We start from the raw sequence: 22,358 nt of genomic DNA, 5'->3' as shown, positions 1-22,358 counted from the left end.
GCGATGAGTGTCGGGGCTGCAAATAGCCCGGTGGAATCAGTGAGTCACGGAGACTGGAAATACCGCGCCCCTTGCCTCCCTCCCCTCCCCTCCTCCAGACTGCACCGAGCTGCCCGGAACTCCGATGGTGTGTGTGGGGCGTCCTTCCAAAGGGCGCTCAGACTCCCTGAACCGGTCTGCTCCCCAGCCAGGTCCCAGCCGGCCTCTGCCCGGGGCTGTGTGCCCCTAGGTTGGTCCCTTAGCCTCACTGGTCGTCAGCACCCGGCTGGTACAAGACAGGCTTGTAAAGCCACCCAGTGCAGCTGGCCCACTGTAGGTGTCCCTGTGCCTGGGACAGCGCCTGGCAGGTAGGAGCAGGGGCTGGCAGTTGGAAGAGAAGGCAACGCCAGGGTTTCAGGGAAACCATTCCCAGAAGACTGCCCACGCGGGCCCGGGAGTCAAGGCAGGAGGTCAAAGGAACCCACGTTTCTGTGCGGTCTTGACCTTTACCTGAGCTACCACCCCATCCCCCAGTGTTAGGAAAGACGCTGCTTATCCAGCGTTCCATCCCTGCCCTACCCCAAGCTTGAAAACCTCAGGCGGGTGACCTCCAGAGCCAGAGATTCTGCTGTTTATTGTGTGTGCAGGATACAACGCCAGGACTCCCCCACCCCCGTCGTCCCCTGAGGCCGCCTCACAGAGCCAGGGCCCCCTGCTGCACCCCCCAGCCCTGCCTCTGAATGTGGGAGGCTGCGCCAGGTCGTGGGGGGGGCAGCTGGGGGTCCCCAGAATGGAGGCTGGCAGGAGGTCCTTGGCGGGGCCTGGGATGAGGAGGGACTGGGGTGGGGCATTCTCTAACAGGAAGCTGTAGGGCAAGTGCAGGGCTGAAAGGCAGAATGGGGAGCTTTCCCCTCTGTGCGGAGGGGCTCGGGTGGTTGGAGAGCGGCTTCTGACATCCTGGGTCCACACCCAGCCTTCAGTGGGCAAGCTGGCCGCTCAGCTGCTCAAGTGGAGATTGTACACCTGATTTTAGAGTGTTCTGAGACTTTCCTGGTGGCAGTGGTTAAGGCTCCACCTCCCACGCAGTGGGTGAGGGTTCAATCTCTGCTTAGGGGACTAAGGCCCAACAGGCTGCAGGGTGTGACCAAAAATTGAGAAAGAAAAATAGAATGTTCTGAATTTGACTGCAACCGATGGTAACGCTTTGTATTTGAAGGACAAGGGTAACCAGGCATGTTGTGTGGCATGTTTGTGTGTGCGTGCTATACACACACGCCAGGCCTATAATTTCACAGATTATAGATAGGGAGGATGGGGGAGGCGGACGGCCACAAGGGAAGGTTGGCGGGAAGCTGGGATCCTACCTTGAGGACTCAAGCCCCATCCATACTTCCTCTTGTTGGGTACTCGTCTGCAGTGGAGACAGTCCTGGGAGCCCAGGTCTCCGGGTGGGAGGAGGAAGGGTCAGCCCCGCCCCTCGGCCCAGCCTTCCCTGGAGGCATGAGCAGGTAACAGAGGGTTCACACCGTTTATCACGAACCTGCTGTATTGGAAAAACCCCATCTATATACAGACACAACATGGCCCTGCCTGGGGGCAGTGGGCTGGATGGGGCACCTTGTGGGCGGGCAGCCTGGCAGCGGGCTCGGGCTTGGAGAGCGGCCGCGGGGAAGTGGACCATCAGGGCTGTCTCCTGGCCTCTCTGTGCCTGGGCAGTTTGGTTTTCTGGGCACCTCTGCCAGCGATCTCCCTCCGCCCTCCTGCTCCCCTTGGCCAAGGGGGTCCCGGGTGTCCAGTTCCCCTGCCCTGCAGAAACTCCAAAGATGAAAGAATATGTCTGTCTGTCCTGCAGATTATTTGTCCAGATTGCCTGTCCCAAGCCCCTTCTCCAAACCGGGTTCTCTGGGATCACCTGTTCCCATCCCAAACCCTTTGTTCTGGATTAAGGCCGCAGCTGCAATCCGGGGGCCACGAGTGAGGCGGGGGTGCCCGGCCTGCCCTGGGTGGAGCAGAAGCCCTCATTTGGGGGTGGGGATGGCCCACCTGGGGTCTGGGGTGGGGTGGGGTGTCAGGGCCCGGAACCCGGGCTGAGATGTCCCCAGCGCTGTCACGAGGGGTCAGGAGAGCCACTCTGGCTGGCCAGTGGGGAGAACACGGCGCGGGGCAGCTGGGGGTGGGGCAGGCGCGGCCTCAGATCTTGATCTCCGTCCGGAAGGTCTGCTGCACGTGCTCCGTGGGGGGCTGGCGCCGGGCCCGGATGGTGAGGCTGCCGTCCTCCCGCAGGGCCGAGGTCACCGACGTGGGGTCCACGTCCTCAGGCAGCTGGCACTTGTGAGCAAAGGTGTTCATGACGGTGCCGTCGGCTGCCAGCTGCGGAAGGGGCAAAGTGTCAGGGCGGGCTGCACCCCCCCCCCCGCCCCCCGCCTGCTCCCTGCTCCCGCCCTAGCTGGGCCCCACACGCCCTGGGCCCTGCTCTCAGGCGCGAGGGCCTGGCGTCGGAGCTGCCCCGGGGCAGTGGTGCCCACGGGCTGAGCGCCTAGTGAAGACGCGCGCAGAGGAGCTCTAAGGACCCCAGCCGCCCAGAGGAGGGCCGGGCTTGGTGGAGGCGCTCAGAGGAGGGGGGGGTGTTTCCAGGTCCCTGCGCTCGAATTCCCGCGCGTGGGTGTCCGTCAGCCGCTGGCAGCGCCCCCCTGACGCCGCCAGCACACACTGTCCATTGAAGCCGGGCGGCTGAGTCACTGGCGGGGGCAGGGCGGGCACGTGCTGCCCGCTGGTCCTGGCATCCACAGGGCCTGGCTCCCTGATGGGGGCCCTCTAGGCTCAAAGGAGGAAGCCGGGCCTCGGGGATCAGAGGCGGCCCTGAGCAGCCCCTCTCCTCTAAGGGGCATTTCCTGTTCAGCCACAGCCACCTCCAGGGTGCAAGCCTCTTGACCCTCAGAACCTGTGGGTGGAGGCAGCGTGGGGTTTGGAGGGTGTGAGGGCTTGACCTGCAGGGCACTGCCCAGCCTTGAGACCAGTTCAGGGTCCCGAGATGAGACACTAGCCGGGCCTCTGGGTCTAGGAGAAACAAGGCCTTGAGGGGCATCAGGGGCAAGAGCTCCTCTCCCAGCTGCCCCCGGGCATGGGGTGCCCACCACCCACAGGCCTAGAGGGAGGGCCATCCTCCTCCTCTCAGCTCCCTTTCTCGCCTCACCTCCCGAGGGCCCCCTCCTGCACCCTCTGCCCCTCACCCCTCCCCGTGGCTCCCTTGGTTCCTGAAGAAAGCACCTGGGAGCCTGGGGCAGTGACAGGGGTCCTGTGGCCCACCAGCCGCAGGAGCAAGGCCTCCTGTTTGTCCTGGGGGTTAGGGAGCACAGTCGGGGTGCAGGGTCCCAGGATGGGACGTGGGAGGAAGCCCCTGTGCAGAGGGTATGGGTGTGAAGCCCAGGAGTGGAGCGGGGGGACGGGCTCACCTTCTCAGCCCGCACCTCGATGTGGTTGTTGGAGGTGGTGACAATGATGTCCTCAGGTGAGAAGTCGCTCACGTCCACAGCAAACTCGTAGGCGTCTCCCAGGGTCTTGATGTTGCCTGGCCCCCCAGCACGGGCTGTGGGGAGTGCTGGGTGGGCAGAGCACAGAGCAGGCTTGTCCCCAGGGCCAGGCTTCTGGCTCCCTCTCGGGTGCGGGGTGAAGGGGCAGACCCCAAGCCTGACTGCCCCCTCAACCATCTCTGCTGCACTGAGGGGGCGGGGCCTTGCCCAGCAGAGGCTGTGGGGGAGGGGTGTGCGTGTATGACACTCTGCAGGGACCCACCCCAGGCCTGCAGGGGGTCTGCATGCCTCCCCCGAGCCCCACAGCTCTCAGGACTCCAGAGAGGACCTGGCCCCAGGCCCCGCAGACCCCGGCACCAGAGCTGACCCCAGGCCAGCACTGTCTCCTGAAGGCCTGCCTGTGCCGGCCACATCTGTCTGTCCGGCCACATCTGTCTGTCAGGCCGCATGGGGCTGCAGTGGTAGCGCCTGTCGCTGGAGGCGCAGTGGCAGCGGGTGGTGCCCTGGAACTGGTGGTCCCGCCCTGCGCGGCCCCCTTCCCCACGGGGCCCTGAGCACTTGCCTGGAAAGGCCAGGGGCTCTGAGTGGGGCCGCATGAAGCTGCCAAAATCCTCGGAGAACATGCTCAAGGCCTTCTCCATGGGTGGGTCCTGGGCCGGGAGGCTGTGGGAGGCCGAGGAGGAGGAGGAGGAGGAGGAGGAGGAGGAGGAGGAATGGAAGCTCCGCTCCGCTCTGAAGGTGGAGGACGTCCTGTGGCTCATCCACGGGGCAGCGGCGGGCCCCGGCCGGCGGGCTGGGCAGACAGGCAGCACGGGGGCAGCAGGCTCGGGGAGCTGCCGGGCCTCGGCCACCGCCGCTTTATAAGGCCCGGCCGCCCCGGGCGCGGGGCCAGCCCCTTGTCTACCAGCTAAATTTAGTCCTCTCCGTGGCCCAGAGGGGCTGGGGAGCTTCTCTAGTGAGACGGCCCTGCTGACAGTCCAGCGCGGGCGCCCGTGAGGCTGAGCTCACCGCCCAGCATTCCAGGCTGATAACTCCAGCCCCGGAGCCGCCGTGGCAACGGCGCAGGGTCCTGTGCTGTCCCCCCGCCGCTCAGACCCCAGCCTGCCTCAGGGCCCTGTGCGTGCCTGTCTCTAAGTCTGTCTTCCCCCAGCAGTCGAAGAACTGTGCCTCCCGCATCAAACTGCAGACCTCTTGCAGAGGGTTTTCTCTCTCAGCCCTTGGTGCCAGGGATCAGGGCAGAGCCCCAAGGCCCTGGATCTGGGGAGGTCAGGAGATGCAAGGTCAGGGCTGCATGGGGGACCCCCACCCACGGGATCCCTGTGTGAGGCAAGGGCTTTCCCAGCCAGGACAGATAATGTTCGCGGCCATCTCTTGGGAGGCCTGAGACGGCCCTGGAGGCGGGCATAGAAAGTGCAGCTGTTCCCATCCCAGCCCCCAAGGAACCCAGATGTCAGGCTTGTCTCCCTGCCTCTCAGCACCCCAACTCTGGAACATTTCAAGACCCAGAGGAGAAAGCTGAGGCAGGGTGGGTTGGGTCTGGACTCAGGGGAGGAGAGCAGATGATTCAGGAATGGTCCTTAATGATAGAGAAGGTTCTGTTCCCAGGAGGTGTCTGCCTGACCTCCAGCTCAGAGGAGAGGCCGGGGAGGCAGCGGGGTAAAGGAGGCTTGGCTAGACGGTCGTTCTAGCTCTGAGTTCTGAGGCACCTGCTGGGCCAGGCTCCTGGCTGGGAGCTTTCCAGCGTGGCCTCATTCGATCACTGCAAGGAGAGGTTGTTCCCATTTTACAGATGGAGAAACAGGGCCTCACAGAGAGCTTGGGGCTTGCACCTGGAAAGTGGCGGGGCCGGGATCTGAAACTGGAGGTATCTGACCCAAACCCCCCAGGAAGCCAGGGCACCCTGAACTTCCGTGTAAGGAGACAGGCTGGCCCAGAACCCCCCAAGAGGCCCCTGCCCACACACAGGTCCGCGGAGCCTGGCCTGACATCATGCGGCATCAGGGAGTGAAGCCAGGGAAGGCTGACCTGGGAGCCTGGGGCCCCAGGCTGGCTCCCCCCATGCCCAGACCAGCTCTGGTTCCTCCTCCCTGTGGCGGCCTCTCTGCCTGCTGCAGCCCACACAGAAGGTCCTGCCCAGGTGCCCGCTGTACCAGCTGGCCCTGCCCACCCCGGCACAGGGTGTGACTTGGGCTTCCAGTGTCCCGTCCCCTCTCAGACTGGCAGCTCCCTGGGGCAGGCGGCCACCTGTTTGCCCCCTCAGCACGGGGCTCCTGAACATGGAGACCATTCCTCTCTTGCCTGGCTCCCGCACAGCCTCTTCCTTGGTGTGCGTGTGGTGGGGGCCCAGCTACAGGGTGATGGCGGGAGCTGGTGGTCCATGAGTGGGGTCAGGGGGGCGGCTGGAACAGGGGGGTCTGTCTCTCCAGTGGAGATTCCTGCCTGGCTGGGTCACCCCACCCCAAAGAGGGGCTTCCAGCAGGGCTGCCAGGAAGTCACCAGCACAGAGGTGAGACGGAGGGACGGTAGGGGTGGGGCTGGGGGCCCAGAGGTCTGCCGCCCGCCCGCCAGGAAACAAGAGCCTGTGGCTAAATGCAGACACACGGTCATGGTGCGGAGGCCTGAGTCACTGCTCCTGGACCTCAGCTCCCATTACCCACCCCCGCCCCCCATGCCTCCCCCTCCCCCGTCCCCAAGGTGTCACCCATACAGACTCTGGATCTACTGGCTTCAGAGGCCAGGAGGGACCCTGAAAGGTCATTAAGGCCATTCCCCTGTCTCTGCGCCTGTCTCTCCCTTCAGATCCTAGGGACAGGAGGGGCTTCAGAGATGATGCACTGTCTTCAATCCCAGACCTGCCAGGGCACCTCAGCCTCCTGGAGGAACTTTTAACAAACAGACTCTTCCCACATACCCAGAGATTCTGATGGGAATCTGCTCCCGTCAGCTCCCTGCTCAACCAGCCCACAGGCCAACGTTTGGAAACCACTCACGGCTCAGCAGGCAGCTGCTGAACAGCTGCTCTGTCCCAGGCATTGTCGGGGTTCTGGGGGACCCGTGACTGTGATGAACAAGGTAGAGACAGGGCCCTTCCCCATGGTGCTCGCACTCCCCTCGTTGGAAGAAGTGACGTGTCAGTCGCTCAGTCGTGTTCCACTCCTTGTGACCCCGTGGGTTGTGGCCCACCAGGCTCCTCTGCCCCTGGGATTCTCCAGGCGGGAATACAGGTGTGTGGGTCGCCATTTCCTCCAGGGGGCCTTCCCGACCCAGGGATACAGCCTGGGCTTCCTGTGTTGCAGGTGGATTCTTCGCAGTCTGAGCCCCACGGAAGCCCTCACTGGACAGAAGAGGAAACCGAGGCTCCGAGCGGTGAAGGACCAGTTAGCGGTGACAGAGCTGTCCTGGCATCAAGCCTGCCCTCCGCCCCCACGGCCTGAAGCAGAAGCAGGAGACGCTGGGGGCTGCAATGCGGGGCCTGGCTCTGGGGGGACTCGCCGCGGGCACAGTGTCCACCCGCCGTCCTCTCCCCAGGTTCCCGATGCTCCCAGGGCTGGGGATGAGGTGTGGCCGTGCGCTGCTGGCTGGCCAGTCGAGGCTGCCTGAGACCGGAGATGCGGGTTTGGGGTGTCAACAGGGCGGCCGGTGACGCTGTCACTACACACAGGTTGGAGCAGCCGATCAACGGTGGGCCCCGGTCCATGCAAAGCAGTGAGCCCCCACCCCACCCCTCACAGCACACACACACTCCTAGCTTGGATTGACTTGGCCTGATGTCTAGGGGCAGAGAGCGGCTCAGGGTCTCAGGAGTTTAAATCACTGAAAGACCATCGTGATTTTCAGAAAGGGGGCGCTGTCTGGAAGAGGGCAGGAGTGTCCCAGATCTCAGCCCAAGTCTTCACAAAGCAGCATCGGGCAGAGACCCTCTGCTCTCTGCCTAAACCCTCGTCCCGAATGCTTAAGCCACAGGAGCTGCAGGGCTCTGGGCAGAGGAGGAGCCGCCGCGTCGGAGCCTGGGCTCGGCATCGGTTTTGTGATCACAGATGAGTGAGGGCGCCTCTCCGCTCCGTTCATTATCACTGCATCTTTGCCGTGTGCAGACGCTGTGCTCGACCCTCCTCCAAGTTAGTGAGTGCTCAGGGAAACCCAGGCAGCTGAGAGGTGTCAGCCCATTTCAAAGAAGTGGAGCCTCGGAGAGGCAAGGGCGCTTGCCCAGGGTCACAGAGGCCAAGGGACAAAGCCCAGAGTTCCACCCTGGTTTGCCTGGCTCCCAAGCCTGGACACCTCTCCAAGATCCTGCCTTGATGACCTGCTTCACTCAGCGCTGGGGGCAGGGGGCCGACAGGCTGGAGCAGGAACAGGGAGTTGGGGCGGGGGGAGGAGCCTGGACTAGATCCTCACGTCCAGACCCCCCAGTCTGCGAAACTGCCTCTCCCACCGTAGCACCCAGGGGCAGTGGTTGTGCTTGAGGCTTCTGGGTAAAGGCCACAGACTTCATCCTGCCCCAGCAGAGCGTGGAGCGGGTGCATCAAGCTCCTCCTCCCAGCAGCCCTGTCGGTCAGGGACAGCATCACCGTTTGGGTGGGCCTTTCCACTCTCTCTTCTCTGATCCTCCAAATCCCTCCCTGCCCAACTCTGAGAGTCTGCAGCTCTGGCCTTCAGCCCCTGCAGATGACCCCTAGCTGTCCTGTTGCATCACGAGCATCCCCCTCCCAGGCCCTCTGACCAGCCTGCAGCTCAGGTGGATGCCCCCTGCCTCTGCGTGGCTCTGGCAGGTTGGGGAGCTCCCGCCCCGGCCCCTCCAGGCGGCTCTGGCCTGTACTGCTCAGCTGGCCGGGGCAGTTCCAGTCGGTTTGTCAAGGACATTCTTAATGGCCAGGGTGAACCCCGGCGGGGAGGGGCGGGGAGGAGGGGGGCCAGGGTGTTGACTGGTGGAATGCACACCTGTCCAGGTGCACCTGAGTTGCAAGCAAAGGCGTCTCTGTGAGAGGCGCGCTGGCTGGGGCCACAGCAGAGCGGACTGAGCGAGGTGAGCGGCCACGGGGTACAGCGCCAGGATGGACTCCGACGGAACCTGCCGGGGCCGGCACAGGGCGCGAGTGGGAGGCTGGGGATGGGAGCCAGCGCCGCCTTTGGACCCTCAGGGGCTCTCCCTCTGGACCTGGCGTTTTCTTGACCCAAGCCTCAGCTGCGGGAGCGGGGGCTCAGGGATGGGCCTGGGGACCCCACAGCGAGGGGTGGGGAGGCTGCCCCAAGCAGCGGTAACAGCCAAGCGTCCTGGGAAGGTGGAGTGATGGCTCCCAGAGAGCCGGGGGCCTGGCCTTGGCCAACCAGCTGCTAGACACGGAAGGGGCCGCTCTAAGCCCCCAGCCCCACCCCGAATGTTAACACGCACCCGCGCAGCCTCGGGGACCCCCTCAGGAATGAAGGCACATCAGAGCTGTGTCTGCTCCTGAAAACGCCTCCTTTCCTTCCTATCCGGGAAGCAGAGATGGGAAGGGCCCAGTGGCAGGGAGGGGAAGGGCCTTGGAGCCGCCCACCAGGGTCCATCCGTCTGCCTGTGCACTCCCTCAGGGGCCGATGGAGGAGCTGGTGGGGCTTCGTGAGGGCTCCTCGGGGAACCCTGTGACTCTCCAGGAGCTCTGGGGCCCATGTCCCCGCGTCCGCCGAGGCATCCGAGGTGAGAGCTGGGCTCCCCACCCCCGACCCCCTGTGGGAGTCCCCTCGCGACAGCACCCTGCCCAGCCCGCCTCCCCACTCGCCTTGGAGCCTGGGAGCGGCCCCTCCTTCCCCAGGTCCAGCGTTTCCTGGGTGACGGGGCAGAGGGAGGGGGTCTGTCCTCCTGTCTGTGGGTCAGACGTGCTCGCGGCTGGCTCTCTGCTTTTCGGGAACACAGCTCCCAGGTCCTGGGAGGACAGAGCAGTCTCTCTAGAGGCCGGCGTTCTCTCCCCCTCCACTTGCCACAAACCCTGCCGTCCTGCAAGTGAGGCAGAGCCCCCTCCCAGGCTCCCAGGACTGGCCCACCCGACCTCAGCCCCACACAGCACCTTCCCTCCCTGCCCTCCTCGGCGCCGGGCTCTGACCCGCTGCCCCTGCCCCAGGTGGCCTGGACTGGCTGAAGCAGAAGCTGTTCCACGTGGGTGAGGACTGGTACTTCCTGACGGTCCTCGGGGTGCTCATGGCCTTGATCAGTTTCACCATGAGCTTCACCGTTGGGCGTGTGGTCCGAGGTAACCCCCCCACCCCCACACACCCGCCCGCTCAGGAGCCAGGCCTCCAAGCACGCTCTCGGGATGCTGGGGGTGGGGGGGGCCGCCAGGTGCAGCGGGGGCAGGGAGGGCACTGGGTCTGGTCCTGGCATGCTGGGTGACCCTGGGCACCTCCCTGGGCCTCAGCCTCCGTGTCTGCACGGTGACGAGAGACCAAACCGTCCTTTCCCTGAGCTTTATGCCACCACTGCCCACTGCTCCTGCTCCCCCTGCCCTGGTCTCAGACCCTGGGTTACTGGGCCTCGTCTAGACCACCAGGCACAGAGCAGTCCCTCCCCATGCTTCCGCAGGCTCCCTCCACCCGAGGTCCCCCTGCAAGGGGAGTGAGGGACAGGAAGTTGCTCTGACAGCATTACAAGGATCTGCCGGCACCAGGCCGCATCTGGCTTTCTTACAATCACCCTGTAAGGGAGCTACCATCAGAGCCCATTTGACAGATGGGAAAACAGAGGCTCAGCGATGCTGACCAGCTTGCAGAATGTCACTCAGCTAAGGAGTGGCAACGCTGAGATAGGGAGCCAGGGTCCTGCTCCTCCCCCTCCTGGGGGCCTGCCGCTCACGGGGGATGGGGAGCCAGGGTCCTGCTCCTCCTCCTCTCGGGGGGCGGCCCTGGCCACCTCTCTGCGGGTGGCCTCTGGGCGTGCACTTTCTGGCCAGCAAGCGGGTGTCTGCAGGCTGTGCAGCCTGTGGACGGCTCCCTTACGCCCCGCTGTCCCCAGCACACAAGTGGCTGTGCCGGGAGGTCGGGGACGGGCACCTCCTCCGGTATCTCTCCTGGACCGTGTACCCCGTGGCCCTGGTCTCCTTCTCTTCAGGATTCTCTCAGAGCATCACGCCCTTCTCGGGAGGTAAGCCCAGTCGCCACGCCGTCCACCTGCATGCCTTGCCTGGCAGTGACTGCCGGCCAAAGACGTCCTGCTGGGGGACGGCAGGAAGCGGTAACCTCACTTCTCGGCAGAGAAGCCAGGCTCGGAAGGGTCGTGGCACTTGCCCGAAGTCACACAGTGAAGAGGACAGAGCCTTCTCGGGTCAGTGCTGGCTCTGCTCTGAGGGGCTCATGGAGGCGTGCGTTTCTGCCAGGCCTCGCAGCTCTGCCCCCGGCCCCGGCCAGCAGAGAGGGGTGCAGGGGCGCGTCACGGGGACGAGGCCTGAGAGTCCCTCCTGGCTGCCCCCGTCCTGCAGTGGCGTCCAGCAGGCCCAGCTGGAGGAAGGCGGATGCTCACATCCTCTCTCTGACCCTCAGATTTCTCATCCGCAGAAAGTGAAGTGTTAGTCACTCAGTCATGTTTGACTGTTTGTGACCCCGTGGACTGTAGCCCGCCAGGCTTCTCTGTCCATGGAATTTTCCAGGCAAGAATACTGGAGTGGGTAGCCTGTCCCTTCTCCAGGGGGTCTTCCCGACCCAGGGATTGAAGCCAGGTCTCCTGGTTGCAGGTGTCTGAGCCCCCAGGGAAGCCCTCATCCGCAGAATGAGTTTACAACCCCTCACTGACAGGGTTTAGGGGACCTGACAAGACCCGAATGTGACACCCCGTGCAGGGTAAAGGGATAAGGGCTAATCTGAAGGTGGTCCCTCCCCTTGCCCCCTGTCCATCCACCCCACCAAGGTTCTGGAATTCCGGAGCTGAAGACCATCCTGTCAGGCGTGGTCTTGGAGGACTACCTGGACATCAAGAACTTCGGGGCCAAGGTGGTGGGCCTCACCTGTACCCTGGCCAGCGGCAGCACCATCTTCCTGGGCAAAGTGGTATGGACAGGCGAGAGGGCACCACTCCCCACCGCTGCCCTACAGCCCTGCTGCCTTTTCTGCATCACCCACTGAGACCGGGTCAGCAGGAACTCAGGACAGTGCCCGCCTGAGGGTGGAGGCAGCCCAGGTCCCCAGAGTGTGACTCAGGAACCTGGGAGGTGGGGTGGAGGGAGGGTGGGGAGGCGCGCCGTCCCTGGACGAGCAGGGGCTCCGGGACCGAGGGAGGGGGAGGGGAAGAGCAGGGCTGGGGCTCCCATCAAGGCCTGTGCCCACGCCTCCCCGGCAGGGCCCCTTCGTGCACCTGTCTGTGATGATCGCTGCCTACCTGGGCCGGGTGCGCGCCAAGGCCACTGGGGAGTCCGAGGTAAGGGGCTCGTGGGGACCCCCTCCGTTGGAGGAATGAGAGGGAGGGGCGGGCGGGGGCTGGCTCTCAGCCAGGGACTCTGGATCCCTCCAGAACAAGAGCAAGCCTAACGAAATGCTGGTGGCCGCCGCGGCGGTGGGCGTGGCCACGGTGTTCGCAGCGCCCTTCAGCGGTGAGGTCCCGCCCGGCCCCGGGTCCCGCACCGCCCCCCGGGCTCCCCCACAGCCCCCGGGACCCCCGCAGCTCCCGGGCTCCCACGCCCGGCCCCCACGCCCCCCGGCCCAGCCCGGCCACTCCGCCCAGCGCAGGGACCTGGGGGGCAGACGGGGCGGCCGCGGTCCTTCCCGCCGTCTTCCCGGGAGCGCTGACCGTCCCCAGGGTGGCGGGGCGGCGCGGGTGGGCGCCAAGACGGGCGGCGGTCCCCTGGACAGACTTGGGCTTCGAACGCGGCCCCCCTGCGCGTCCCGGGCCGGCGGAGCCCGGCTCTCAGCCTCGCTCCTCGTCTGGGAAACGGGGGCGGGCACCCTCCCCACCGCAGGGGTCAGGATGGGGGCGCCGGTCCCGCCGCGCGTGCCCGCCCTCGGCTTCAGCTCAGAACCGGGAGCGGGTGGCCCCTCAGCCCCGTGTCGCCCCCAGGCGTCCTGTTCTGCATCGAGGTCGTGTCCTCTCACTTCTCGGTCTGGGATTACTGGAGGGGCTTCTTCGCGGCCACCTGCGGGGCCTTCATGTTCCGCCTGCTGGCGGTCTTCAACAGCGAGCAGGGTGAGCGCCGCGGCCCCTGCCCCTGCCCCCTGCCCCTCCCCCTCCCATCTCTTCCCCTCGCTCCCCGCTCCCTCCCGTCCGCTGCCCCACTCCTAGGCGCCCGGAAGGAGCTGACCTCTGTTGGGCGTGACGGATGGGAGCCCCCGGGGTAGAAGCCGGTGAAGCCAGTCAGGGAGGCCGGCCGGGAGAGGGCGTCTGGGGCACACCTGCCCGAGTCCTCTCCTGCCTGTGGATTCTGAGCCTCCGGCTGGGCTGGGCCCTGACCCCACTCTCTGTCTCCCCAGAGACCATCACCTCCCTCTACAAGACCAGTTTCCGGGTGGATGTCCCCTTCGACCTGCCAGAAATCTTCTTTTTCGTGGCGCTGGGGTGAGTGGGGGCGCCGCCCGCCTGCACCGCTGCCCTGGGGCCAGGAGGGGCTCTGGACTAACCACCCGCCCCTGCAGGGCCATCTGCGGCGTGGCGAGCTGCGCTTACCTCTTCTGCCAGCGAAAGTTTCTCGGCTTTGTCAAAACAAATCCAGTCCTCTCCAAACTGATGGCCACCAGGTGGGCCCTGGGTGGGGGCCGGGACCCGTCAGGGTGATGCCCCAGACCCTCCGTCCCCGGTCACCAGCACCCTCTGCAGGCCCCCGCAGGGTGTGCCTCCCCCTTACTCGGCCACCAGCGTCAACATTCCAGCCCTCCCTCACTAATTGCCACCCCACTGCCTTGGAAGCCCAGGACCTCACTGAGCCCTGTTCTCCCAACCTAGTCTGAGCCCTGGCATTGCCGTTTCAGACTCAGCCCTCCTCCGCCAGGCCGGTTCCACTCCGGTCCCTCCTGCCTGGCGGACAGCGGCCTCTGTCCTGAACTCTCCTATATTCCACCTCCGGTCACCCAGTGGTGTGGGGCGGCCCCCGGATCAGAGCCCTGCTCCTGCCCCCTCCTCCCATTCCTGCCTCAGCGTCACCCCCAGACTGGCGGGGCTGCCCGTGGGGTGGGGTGAGGGGAGTCGACGGGTGGCCTGGCGCTGACCCCCACCCACCCCCCACAGCAAGCCTCTGTACTCAGCGCTGGCGGCTTTGGTCCTCGCCTCCATCACCTACCCCCCTGGCGTGGGCCGCTTCATGGCGTCTCGGGTAAGGGGCCGGGGGGAGCCACCCATCACTGTCTGCTTTGTGTCCACCATCTCCCTGAATCCCCTCAACACCCAGAAGAGGAGGGCTGTGTGGCGCTTTTCATGTGAGGCCACGGCAATTCCCTGCGAGGTTCAGATGGCAAAGAATCCGCCTGCAGTGTGGGAGGCCTGGGTTTGATCCCTGGGTCAGGAAGATCCCCTGGAGGAGGGGGTGGCAACCCACTCCGGTATTCGAGCCTGGAGAACCCCATGGACAGAGGAGCCTGGCAGGCTGCAGTCCACGGGGTCGCACAGAGTCGGACACAACTGAGCGACTTAGCACAGAGCAGCTCCTGCAGCAACGGAGGAGTCCCCCCCAGGAAGTGGCCGAGGAGGGCTTGAGCCCAGGAGGGGTGGGGGCACTGCTGCCCGGCCCTTGGGCAGAGCTCTGACCCCCCTCCCCTCCAGCTGTCCATGAAGGAGTATCTGGACTCCCTGCTCGACGATAACTCCTGGGCGCTGCTGACCCGGAACGCGTCCCCGCCCTGGCCCGTGGAGCCCGACCCCCAGAACCTGTGGTTCGAATGGTGCCACCCACAGCTCACCATCTTCGGGACCCTCGCTTTCTTCCTCGTTATGAAGGTGGGCCCCCAGGGGTGTGCACAGAGCCTGGGTGGGCTGGGCGCCTCCCCAGGACATGCGCGCAGCACGGGGCCTGCAGCGTCCCCCAGACCCCCTGCCCTGACCTCTGCCCGCTGTGTTGTCCCTGGCCAGTTGCTCCCACTCTCTGAGCCTTGCTCTCCTCATATTTAAAATGGGGTCCTCACTGGGCCTACATCATAGAAGGTTGGGAGGGAGGAAAGGAGAGGCTGTGGCCCAGTGCCAGGCACACAGTAGGCACGCTGCCAGGGTGGGGGTCCTTCCCTGGCTCACACTTTCGCTCACACTGGACGCTGGTGATGGGTGTGCGCCTTGGCCTCCTCCTCCTCCAGGGAAACTCCCCGCCCCAGCTGGTCCCTCCACTGCCCCCTCTAACCTCCGCCCCCACTACCCCGCCCCATTCTCCCCGCAGTTCTGGATGCTGATTCTGGCCACCACTATCCCCATGCCCGCCGGGTACTTCATGCCCATATTTATCTTCGGTGAGTCTGGGTGTCGAGGGTCTGAGAGGCTCAGGGTAACGGGACAGGGCCGTGGCTGCTCATCCACTTGCCTCCCCAGTATGGTGCTGATACTGGTCCCCAGGTGGGGAGGGCTCTGGGAAACAGGTCAGCCTGGCCCCCACCCTCACACTAAGCCTGTGGCCAGGAGCTGCCATTGGACGCCTCTTAGGAGAGGCCCTTTCTGTGGCCTTCCCCGAGGGCATCGTGGCTGGAGGAGTCACCAACCCCATCATGCCTGGGGGGTATGCACTGGCAGGTGAGTGGGCCGGGTTCTTACTGGGTGGGTGTACATCGTGGGTCTGGGCTGGACCTGGAGAATCAGCTAGCAGTTCTGCAGGGCATGGGGAGGTCAGTAGCTTCCCATGAGCCCCGCCCCTCCCCGGACCCCTCCTCTAAGCCCCCACTGCTCTTTCTAGCTTCTCTCTGGGCCCTGATGCCCCCTCTCCCTTACTGCTCTCTACCTCACCAAGCCCAGGCTTGAGGCATTTCCAATAGTAGCCAGTTGTAGCCTCTGGACAATTCCCAGCCAAGCCCACGGCCATCCTCACAGCAGCCTTGCCCTCTGCACGAAGCTGTCTCCTAGCCTGAACCCTGCTCCCTGGCTGTGCCCCCCTCCCTGGCTTGCAGGGGCTGCTGCGTTCTCAGGGGCCGTGACCCACAGCATCTCCACCGCGCTGCTGGCCTTCGAGATGACTGGTCAGATCGTGCACGCGCTGCCCGTGCTGATGGCAGTGCTGGCTGCCAACGCCATCGCCCAGAGCTGCCAGCCCTCCTTCTATGACGGCACCATCATTGTCAAGAAGCTGCCATACCTTCCGTGGATCCGGGGCCGGAAAATCAGGTGAGCGGTGCCTGCTCAGATTGGCCCGAGGCGACGGTGTCCGGGTGGGCTGAACTCGCTGCTGGGTGAGTGTGGGAGGGGCTGGCACTCGCGGCTCTCCAGTCTGCGTGCTCTCCAGCCTGCGTGCTCTCCAGCTCCCCACGTGGCCTCGCATGAGTCCTCGGCCCCCCGAGCCTCAGTGTCTTCCTGGTCATCAGTCTGTCTTCACAACAGGAGGACAGGTGCTGGGACTCGAGAGGTGCCGTGTCTTGATCCAGGCCACACAGCGACCCCCCTGCTCCTGCCCTGCGGTCCTCACTGGGGCCTTGGGAGCTGGAGGTGGGGCTGGAATACTAGAATGGGAGCAGGCTTTGAGGTCCTCCCTCGACCACACAGGGTCGAGCAGCCTCTGTCCCCAGCGAAGCAGGACCGAGAGCCTCTGAGGCTCCTGGGTCCAAGGCCGAACTCAAAGATGAGCGAGCTGCCGCCTTCTCCAGACTGTTTCCCCATCTGTTAAATGGGGGTGGTTACTCCAGTCATTTTCAAACTTTGAAGTTTTTTTCCCCCTTTATGCTGTAAAGCTTTTTTTTCAAATGAAATTCTCTAGGGATGGCTTCTGATGAAGCTGGAGCTGGTCTTGGGGAGATAGAGGTCTGGGGGCTGGGAATCCAGAGCCAGGCCATAGAAGAGTCGTTCCCCAGGCTCCTCCCAACCTGGGATGTGAGGAACTGTTCCTCCTAGGAATCCCCTAGTCCTGGCCTGCACCGGAGAACCAGCGGAACTCACCGGGGCCCCCCGCCTTGCCCCGGGTCTGGAGGGCGCACTGCTCCAGGGCCTGACGGGAGCACTCCTCTGCCCGCAGCTCTCACCGGGTGACGGTGCAGCACTTCATGAGCCGAGCCATCACTACGCTGGCCGAGGACACACCGCAGGAGGAGGTGGTCAAGGTCGTGGCCTCCACAGATGCGGCTGAGTATCCCCTGGTGGCGAGCACAGGTGCCCGACAGGAAGCGGGGTGTGAACGGGGAAGGGGCTCCCATCTGCTCCCTTTTGCACCTGGGAGAGTCAGACTCAGGAAAGGGTGAGCAGGGCCTTGGACCTGTCAGGAGCCTGAATCCAGACCCAGGCTCTGCAACTGTGTGACCTGGGGCAAGTCACTTCACCTCTCTCAGACTGTTTCCTCATTGGTAAAATGAAGATAATAACCATCCCACCTTGGGGTGCTTGAAATGTTTATTTATTGATATTTTTTTGACCTTGCAGTCCTTTTCTTTTAAAGGTTCCTTTTTTTCTTTTTTTCATGTAAAGTCATTATTGAATTTGTTACAATATTGCTTCTGGGTTTTTAAAAATTATCTATTTATTTTTGGCAAGGGCCCTAGGGCTCGAGGGCCTCAGCAGCTGCAGCACTCGGGCTCAGGGGCTGTGGCTCCCGGTCCCGGGCACTCGGCCTCAGGGGCTGTGGCTCCCGGTTCCTGCATTCGGGCTCAGGGGCTGTGGCTCCCGGTCCCGGGCACTCGGCCTCAGGGGCTGTGGCTCCCGGTCCCTGCACTCGGGCTCAGGGGCTGTGGCTCCTGGTCCCGGGCACTCCCGGTCCCTGCACTCGGGCTCAGGGGCTGTGGCTCCCGGTCCCGGGCACTCAGCCTCAGGGGCTGTGGCTCCCGGTCCCTGCACCCGGGCTCAGGGGCTGTGGCTCCCGGTCCCTGCACTCGGGCTCAGGGGCTGTGGCTCCCGGTCCCTGCACTCGGGCTCAGGGGCTGTGGCTCCTGGTCCCGGGCACTCCCGGTCCCTGCACTCGGGCTCAGGGGCTGTGGCTCCCGGTCCCGGGCACTCAGCCTCAGGGGCTGTGGCTCCCGGTCCCTGCACCCGGGCTCAGGGGCTGTGGCTCCCGGTCCCTGCACTCGGGCTCAGGGGCTGTGGCTCCCAGTCCTGGGCACTCCCGGTCCCTGCACTCGGGCTCAGGGGCTGTGGCTCCCGGTCCCGGGCACTCAGCCTCAGGGGCTGTGGCTCCCGGTCCCTGCACCCGGGCTCAGGGGCTGTGGCTCCCGGTCCCTGCACTCGGGCTCAGGGGCTGTGGCTCCCAGTCCTGGGCACTCCCGGTCCCTGCACTCGGGCTCAGGGGCTGTGGCTCCCGGTCCTGGGCACTCAGCCTCAGGGGCTGTGGCTCCCGGTCCCTGCACCCGGGCTCAGGGGCTGTGGCTCCCGGTTCCTGCACTCGGGCTCAGGGGCTGTGGCTCCCAGTCCTGGGCACTCCCGGTCCCTGCACTCGGCCTCAGGGGCTGTGGCTCCCGGTCCCGGGCACTCGGGCTCAGGGGCCGTGGCACTCGGGGTTCGGTACACCGCGGCATGTGGCATCTTCCCGGACCAGAGACGTAACCTCTGTCTCCTGCATTGGCAGGTGGATTCTTATACACTGTGCCCCCAGGGAAGTCCCAACGTCGCTTCTGTTTTGGGGCGTTTTGTTCGTTTGTTTTGGCCATGAGGCTTGTGTAACCTTCACTCCCTGACCAGGGATTGAACACACACACCCCTGTACTGGAGGCAAAATCTTAACCACTGGACCACCAGGGACGTCCCAACATGTTTGAATGAGAGATGAGAGGGGGCTGGCAAGGCACACTGTGAGTCCTAGAAATCAGGGTCGGTGTGCTTGGGGAGGAGGGGCAGAGTGATGGGAGGACACCTTCCTCCCAGGAGGCTCCTCCCTCAGCCTCCCCACCCAGCGTTCTCGAACTGAAGTACCTTCCTCAGTCCTGGCACCATCAGAAAGACATCTTTTCACAGAAAAATGGATGGGGGCCCTTGTTAAAAGACTTGTAAGCTGAATCTTGAGGGCGGGCCTAGCTGGAACATCATTGCCCTCTCAGACAAGGACAGTGTGAGTGGGAAAGATGAGCAGGGGGTTAGGGAGGGGCCAGCCATGTCCACTCAGGGCCTCCGGCAGCCCATACGTCCCCTTTGTATAAATGAACAAAGGTGCGCCCTGGGCGAGCATAGCAAGGCTGGACTGTGGTCCCCACTTGTCCTGTGAGCAGGTTTCTTGGGCACTGAGCAGCCTGCACAGCCGTATGTGCTGTCCACATCCCGAACCCAAGAAATGTGAAGCTATTATGAGCAGAACAGACCCCTTAAGCTCTATGAGCTGTAGCTGCCTCAGCTGGAAAGTAGGGAGGACAGAGTTGTCAGAGGCTCTCATCCCAAACGCCAAGCCCTTCTTCCCACTCAAAGTGGGATACTTATAGCACTGTCCCATAGAACACGCCAGATACCCCATTAAAAAATGTCTGCACATGGATGGCCCCCCAAGAAGCTTCACTCCCTGGAAAAAAGACAGAAGTGGTGGCCAAGACCAACTCCAAATCTGCCCTTAGAGCCACAGGAAGCAAAGCACCGCTACTGGCCCAGGCCCAGGCTGTGTGCCCCAGCTGCTCACCCAAGAAGCAGCTTTGCTTTTAAAGGGGGAACATGTGTACGTCCAGTTGTGAAGTTTTTCTTTTACTGGAAAAGGGCCAGAACATCAGGCTATCCTTCGAAATGGAATGCTTGCAAACTCCAGTGACGCCCTGAAAGCTTGTGGCCCCTCCCCCACAGGAACAAGGTGGCCTTTGCACTCACGCCCTCCCTGGGAACTGAGAGGCAAAGCCCAGCCCCAGGGCACAGCTGTCTTCACGGAGGTGTCCCAGACTGCTCCTGCTTGAGGCCTCACCACATGGGGCATTTCAGGGTGGGCAAGTGACCTCCCGGCCCCCTGGCATCCTTGCCCAGCTGCCCTCAGAAGCTGAGTGACCTTGGGCGAGACAACTAACCTCTGTGTGCCCCTGAGCCTCAGTCTCCTCTTCTGTAAAATGGGCGATAGTACTTCCTGACTCACAGGTTGCTGCAGGTTCCCGAGAGTCACGAGGACACCCAGCACAGCTCTTGGCGCATCGCAGAAGCCCAGGAAACAGAAGTTCCTTTTTCACAACGTGGCTCTTTCCATCTCCCTCTCTGCCTGTCCAGAGTCCCAGATCCTGGTGGGCACCGTGCGAAGAGCACAGCTGGTGCAGGCCCTCCAAGCTGAGCCACCCTCCCTGGCTCCAGGACAGCAGGTGAGCACTCTTGCGAGGGGTCAGGAGGGGATGGGGAGTCAGGAGGGTTTTCGGGAGTGGCCAGCTGATCGCCTGTGGTTTGAGAGGGGCAGCCCGGGAGGGGGGCTAGCCCAGGCCCCCATAACCCTTCCCCCATCCACAGCGGTGCCTCCAGGACATCTTGGCTGAGGGGTGCCCTGTAGAGCCAGTGACCCTGAAGCTGTCTCCGGAGACCTCCTTGCACCAGGTAATGGGGGAGGTTCGGGCTGTGGGCAGACCTGGGTCCCGGGATAGAGGAGAGCAACCTGAGAGGGAAACTCAGCTTCGGGTTCCTCAACACACAGTGTGGCTCTCTGCTCCTCCTGCCTCTAACCTCCTCGTTGTGGAAGGCGCATGCAGTCCCCATCTCTCTACCCCTCGGTCCCAGGGCTGCTGGGACACAGAGACTCAGGGAGAGGGAGAGCTTAGGAAGCCGAAGACTCTGGATGGACGGAAATAGTGGTTAAAAGCTTGTCTTTCCTCAAGGCACACGTGGGTTTCAATGCCAGGCCTCCCACATTCTGCCTGTGTGATCTTGGGCAAATTAATCACTCTGACTGCTGGTTCCTCCCCGCTGCAAGCCCAGAGCCTGGCACACGGGCCATGGAGGGACGGAGCGGGCTGGGGGCCTAAAGGGGGCCCCACCCCCCTGTCCACGGCTGATGCTGGATGGTCCTGAGTGGCAAGGCCCAGTGGTCCCTTGTGTGGACTCTGGGGGCCCCTGGTGGTCATAGTGGACACTGCAGGCCCATCCCAACTGCCCAGCCCTCCAGGCTCAGAAGCGGCTCAAAAACAGCAGGGCGGGCAGGGGGAGCGGGGGCAGCACCCCAGGACAGAGGCTGGCCAGGGCCTTCATTTCTGCACAGGACTCACAGGCTGAGAAGAAACTGGGGTGGGAGCCTGTCCTCCAGCGTTTCCTAACCCCCCTCCTGCAGGCACACAACCTCTTTGAGCTATTGAATCTTCAGTCCCTCTTCGTGACGTCTCAGGGCAGAGCTGTGGGCTTCGTGTCTTGGGTGGAGGTACCGTGGCCCCGAGGGTGAAACAAAGGGGAGCAGCCAAGCTTGAGCAGCCGTGGGGGCGGGCACCAGTAACCGCTGTCACATGGGGAGGGCCCCGTGGGACTTGACGAGCCTCACTTCTGGCCCAGAGGAGCCGGCCACTCGGTCCAGCCACGCCTACCTTCTCTTGTGGCCACTGGCCAGCCTGCCGTTACCTCTGGGCCTCAGTGATCCCATCTCTGCAGCAGAGAGGCGCTGGCTCCAGAATCAGCCCTGAGGGGAGGCGGACCGCACTGCAGCCTCCCCCTGAAGTCTCTTCTGTACTCTCCCCCTCTGGCCTCTGTTCCAGTTGAAGAAAGCAATTTCCAACCTGACAAACCCTCCGGCCCCAAAGTGAGCCAGCCCGGCAGGATGAAACAGAGCCACTCGGCTACCCCCGCGAAGGAAGCAGGGCAGAGACCCTGCCTGTGTCCTCTGCGACAACACACCCCTCCCCTCCAGCCCAGCTCAACTCCTCGGCAAGGCAGGCAGCTGGCCTAGCACTGACGAGGACCCCACGGTCGCCATGTCCCATCCTCGTGGGACAAGTGCCACATGTTCTGAAGGACGAACCCCACCCTGGGCGCCCAGGATGTGAGACAGAAGACAGCTGCCGTGTGGTGGGTACTGCAAGGAAGCATCCGACTCACAGATGAGGAGCCTGGTGTCCTCTGTCAGCAAGGGCAGGCGCAGGTGCCCTCTGGGGGCTGTGTGACTCCCAACCAGAGGCTTTCAACGCAAATAAAGCCGGTTCCCAGAGCTGCGCTCCGCGCTCACGTCAGCATCCAAGTGTCTCGCCGCCTTGGCGCCTCGCCTTTACCAACCCCGAGTGAGCTCTCGGGCGCCCCCAGGTGGCCGTGTGGGCATTGCAGGCCTGGACCCTGGGCCCCCACTCCTTGCGCCCCCTTCCTGGAAGGGAGCTATGGGGGAGAGCGGGCTCCCACTGGGTCTTATGATGCCTGTCCTCATGGGTACGCATGACCCTGTTTCCCAGTTACCTCCACTCCAGCCTCAGCCTCCTCCTCGGCTGAGCCGGGGCTGACAAAGCGGGGTCCCCAGGTGGGGCTCCTCGGAGCCCACAGAGCCTTAAGCCTCTCCATGGGGACCATCCTGGCCGCCAGCACCAGGGTGACCGGCAGTCTTTGTGTTGAGGGGTCAGGGCCCTCTCCTGCGAGCCGGGAGCCCAAGGACGTGCTGTCCCCTGCAGAGACCAGGCCAAGGTCATCCAGGGAGAACCCACCGCTTTAATGTCTGCCGAGAACCTTCCTGGAGGTGGAGGGGGGCGCGAGGAGGGGAAGCAGGGCCCCAGGGAGTGGATCCGGAGAGTGAGGGGCCGGCAGACACCCCGAGGCACAGGGTCCCATGAAGAGCACTGAGGAGCAGGGGTCAGCGCCCCGAGGAGCCGCTGCCTCTGATGGGGCCGGAGCATGGGTGGAGGGCGGAGGGCTGAGCCTGGGGCTAAGCGGGGTCCCCACGCCCTTGT

General features: G+C 64.1%; 2 protein-coding genes across 8 annotated transcripts; one reads left to right on the top strand and one right to left on the bottom strand.

Moving 5' to 3' along the window:
• Positions 1-1,354: 1,354 nt before the first annotated feature.
• HSPB7 (heat shock protein family B (small) member 7) lies at positions 1,355-4,270 on the bottom strand. Of its 6 annotated transcripts, none has more exons than XM_068968907.1 (3): positions 4,072-4,270; positions 3,432-3,577; positions 1,355-2,349 (listed from the first exon to the last, which is right to left on the bottom strand). In XM_068968907.1, exons 1-3 carry the CDS (start codon positions 4,268-4,270, stop codon positions 2,170-2,172), a joined length of 525 nt encoding a protein of 174 aa, XP_068825008.1. In that variant the 3' UTR covers positions 1,355-2,169. The 6 variants fall into 6 exon arrangements, with proteins under 6 accessions (XP_068825008.1, XP_068825010.1, XP_068825009.1 ...); XM_068968909.1 differs by having other exon boundaries at positions 3,447-3,577; XM_068968908.1 differs by having other exon boundaries at positions 3,432-3,565.
• A 4,813-nt stretch (positions 4,271-9,083) lies between these two features.
• Positions 9,084-21,233, top strand: CLCNKA (chloride voltage-gated channel Ka). Of its 2 annotated transcripts, XM_068967457.1 has the most exons (19): positions 9,084-9,183; positions 9,605-9,733; positions 10,492-10,620; positions 11,380-11,519; positions 11,809-11,886; positions 11,980-12,058; positions 12,523-12,648; positions 12,933-13,017; positions 13,095-13,196; positions 13,684-13,768; positions 14,215-14,388; positions 14,819-14,888; positions 15,055-15,165; positions 15,537-15,750; positions 16,592-16,725; positions 19,729-19,817; positions 19,960-20,043; positions 20,771-20,857; positions 21,186-21,233. In XM_068967457.1, the coding sequence occupies exons 1-19, from the start codon at positions 9,084-9,086 to the stop codon at positions 21,231-21,233; spliced, it is 2,064 nt and encodes a 687-aa protein (XP_068823558.1). The 2 variants fall into 2 exon arrangements, with proteins under 2 accessions (XP_068823558.1, XP_068823559.1); XM_068967458.1 differs by lacking the exon at positions 10,492-10,620.
• The last annotated feature ends 1,125 nt before the right edge of the window (positions 21,234-22,358 follow it).

The sequence above is a fragment of the Capricornis sumatraensis genome, chromosome 3 (genome assembly GCF_032405125.1).
Source record: "Capricornis sumatraensis isolate serow.1 chromosome 3, serow.2, whole genome shotgun sequence".
In the NCBI taxonomy this organism is placed as follows: Eukaryota; Metazoa; Chordata; class Mammalia; order Artiodactyla; family Bovidae; genus Capricornis; species Capricornis sumatraensis.
Note: the sequence above shows the minus strand (reverse complement) of the source record. Positions and strands in the feature narration are given on the sequence as shown.

Coding starts and splice junctions, on each gene's coding strand:
- HSPB7 (XM_068968907.1), bottom strand. CDS start 4,270: ATGAGCCACAGGACGTCCTCCACCTTCAGAGCGGAGCGGAGCTTCCAT. Junction 3,578..4,071: donor AGAGCCCCTGGCCTTTCCAG/GCAAGTGCTCAG, acceptor CTGCCCACCCAG/CACTCCCCACAGCCCGTGCT. Junction 2,350..3,431: donor TCGAGGTGCGGGCTGAGAAG/GTGAGCCCGTCC, acceptor CCCCTTCCGCAG/CTGGCAGCCGACGGCACCGT.
- CLCNKA (XM_068967457.1), top strand. CDS start 9,084: ATGGAGGAGCTGGTGGGGCTTCGTGAGGGCTCCTCGGGGAACCCTGTG. Junction 13,769..14,214: donor GCCGCTTCATGGCGTCTCGG/GTAAGGGGCCGG, acceptor CCTCCCCTCCAG/CTGTCCATGAAGGAGTATCT. Junction 20,858..21,185: donor GCTTCGTGTCTTGGGTGGAG/GTACCGTGGCCC, acceptor CCTCTGTTCCAG/TTGAAGAAAGCAATTTCCAA.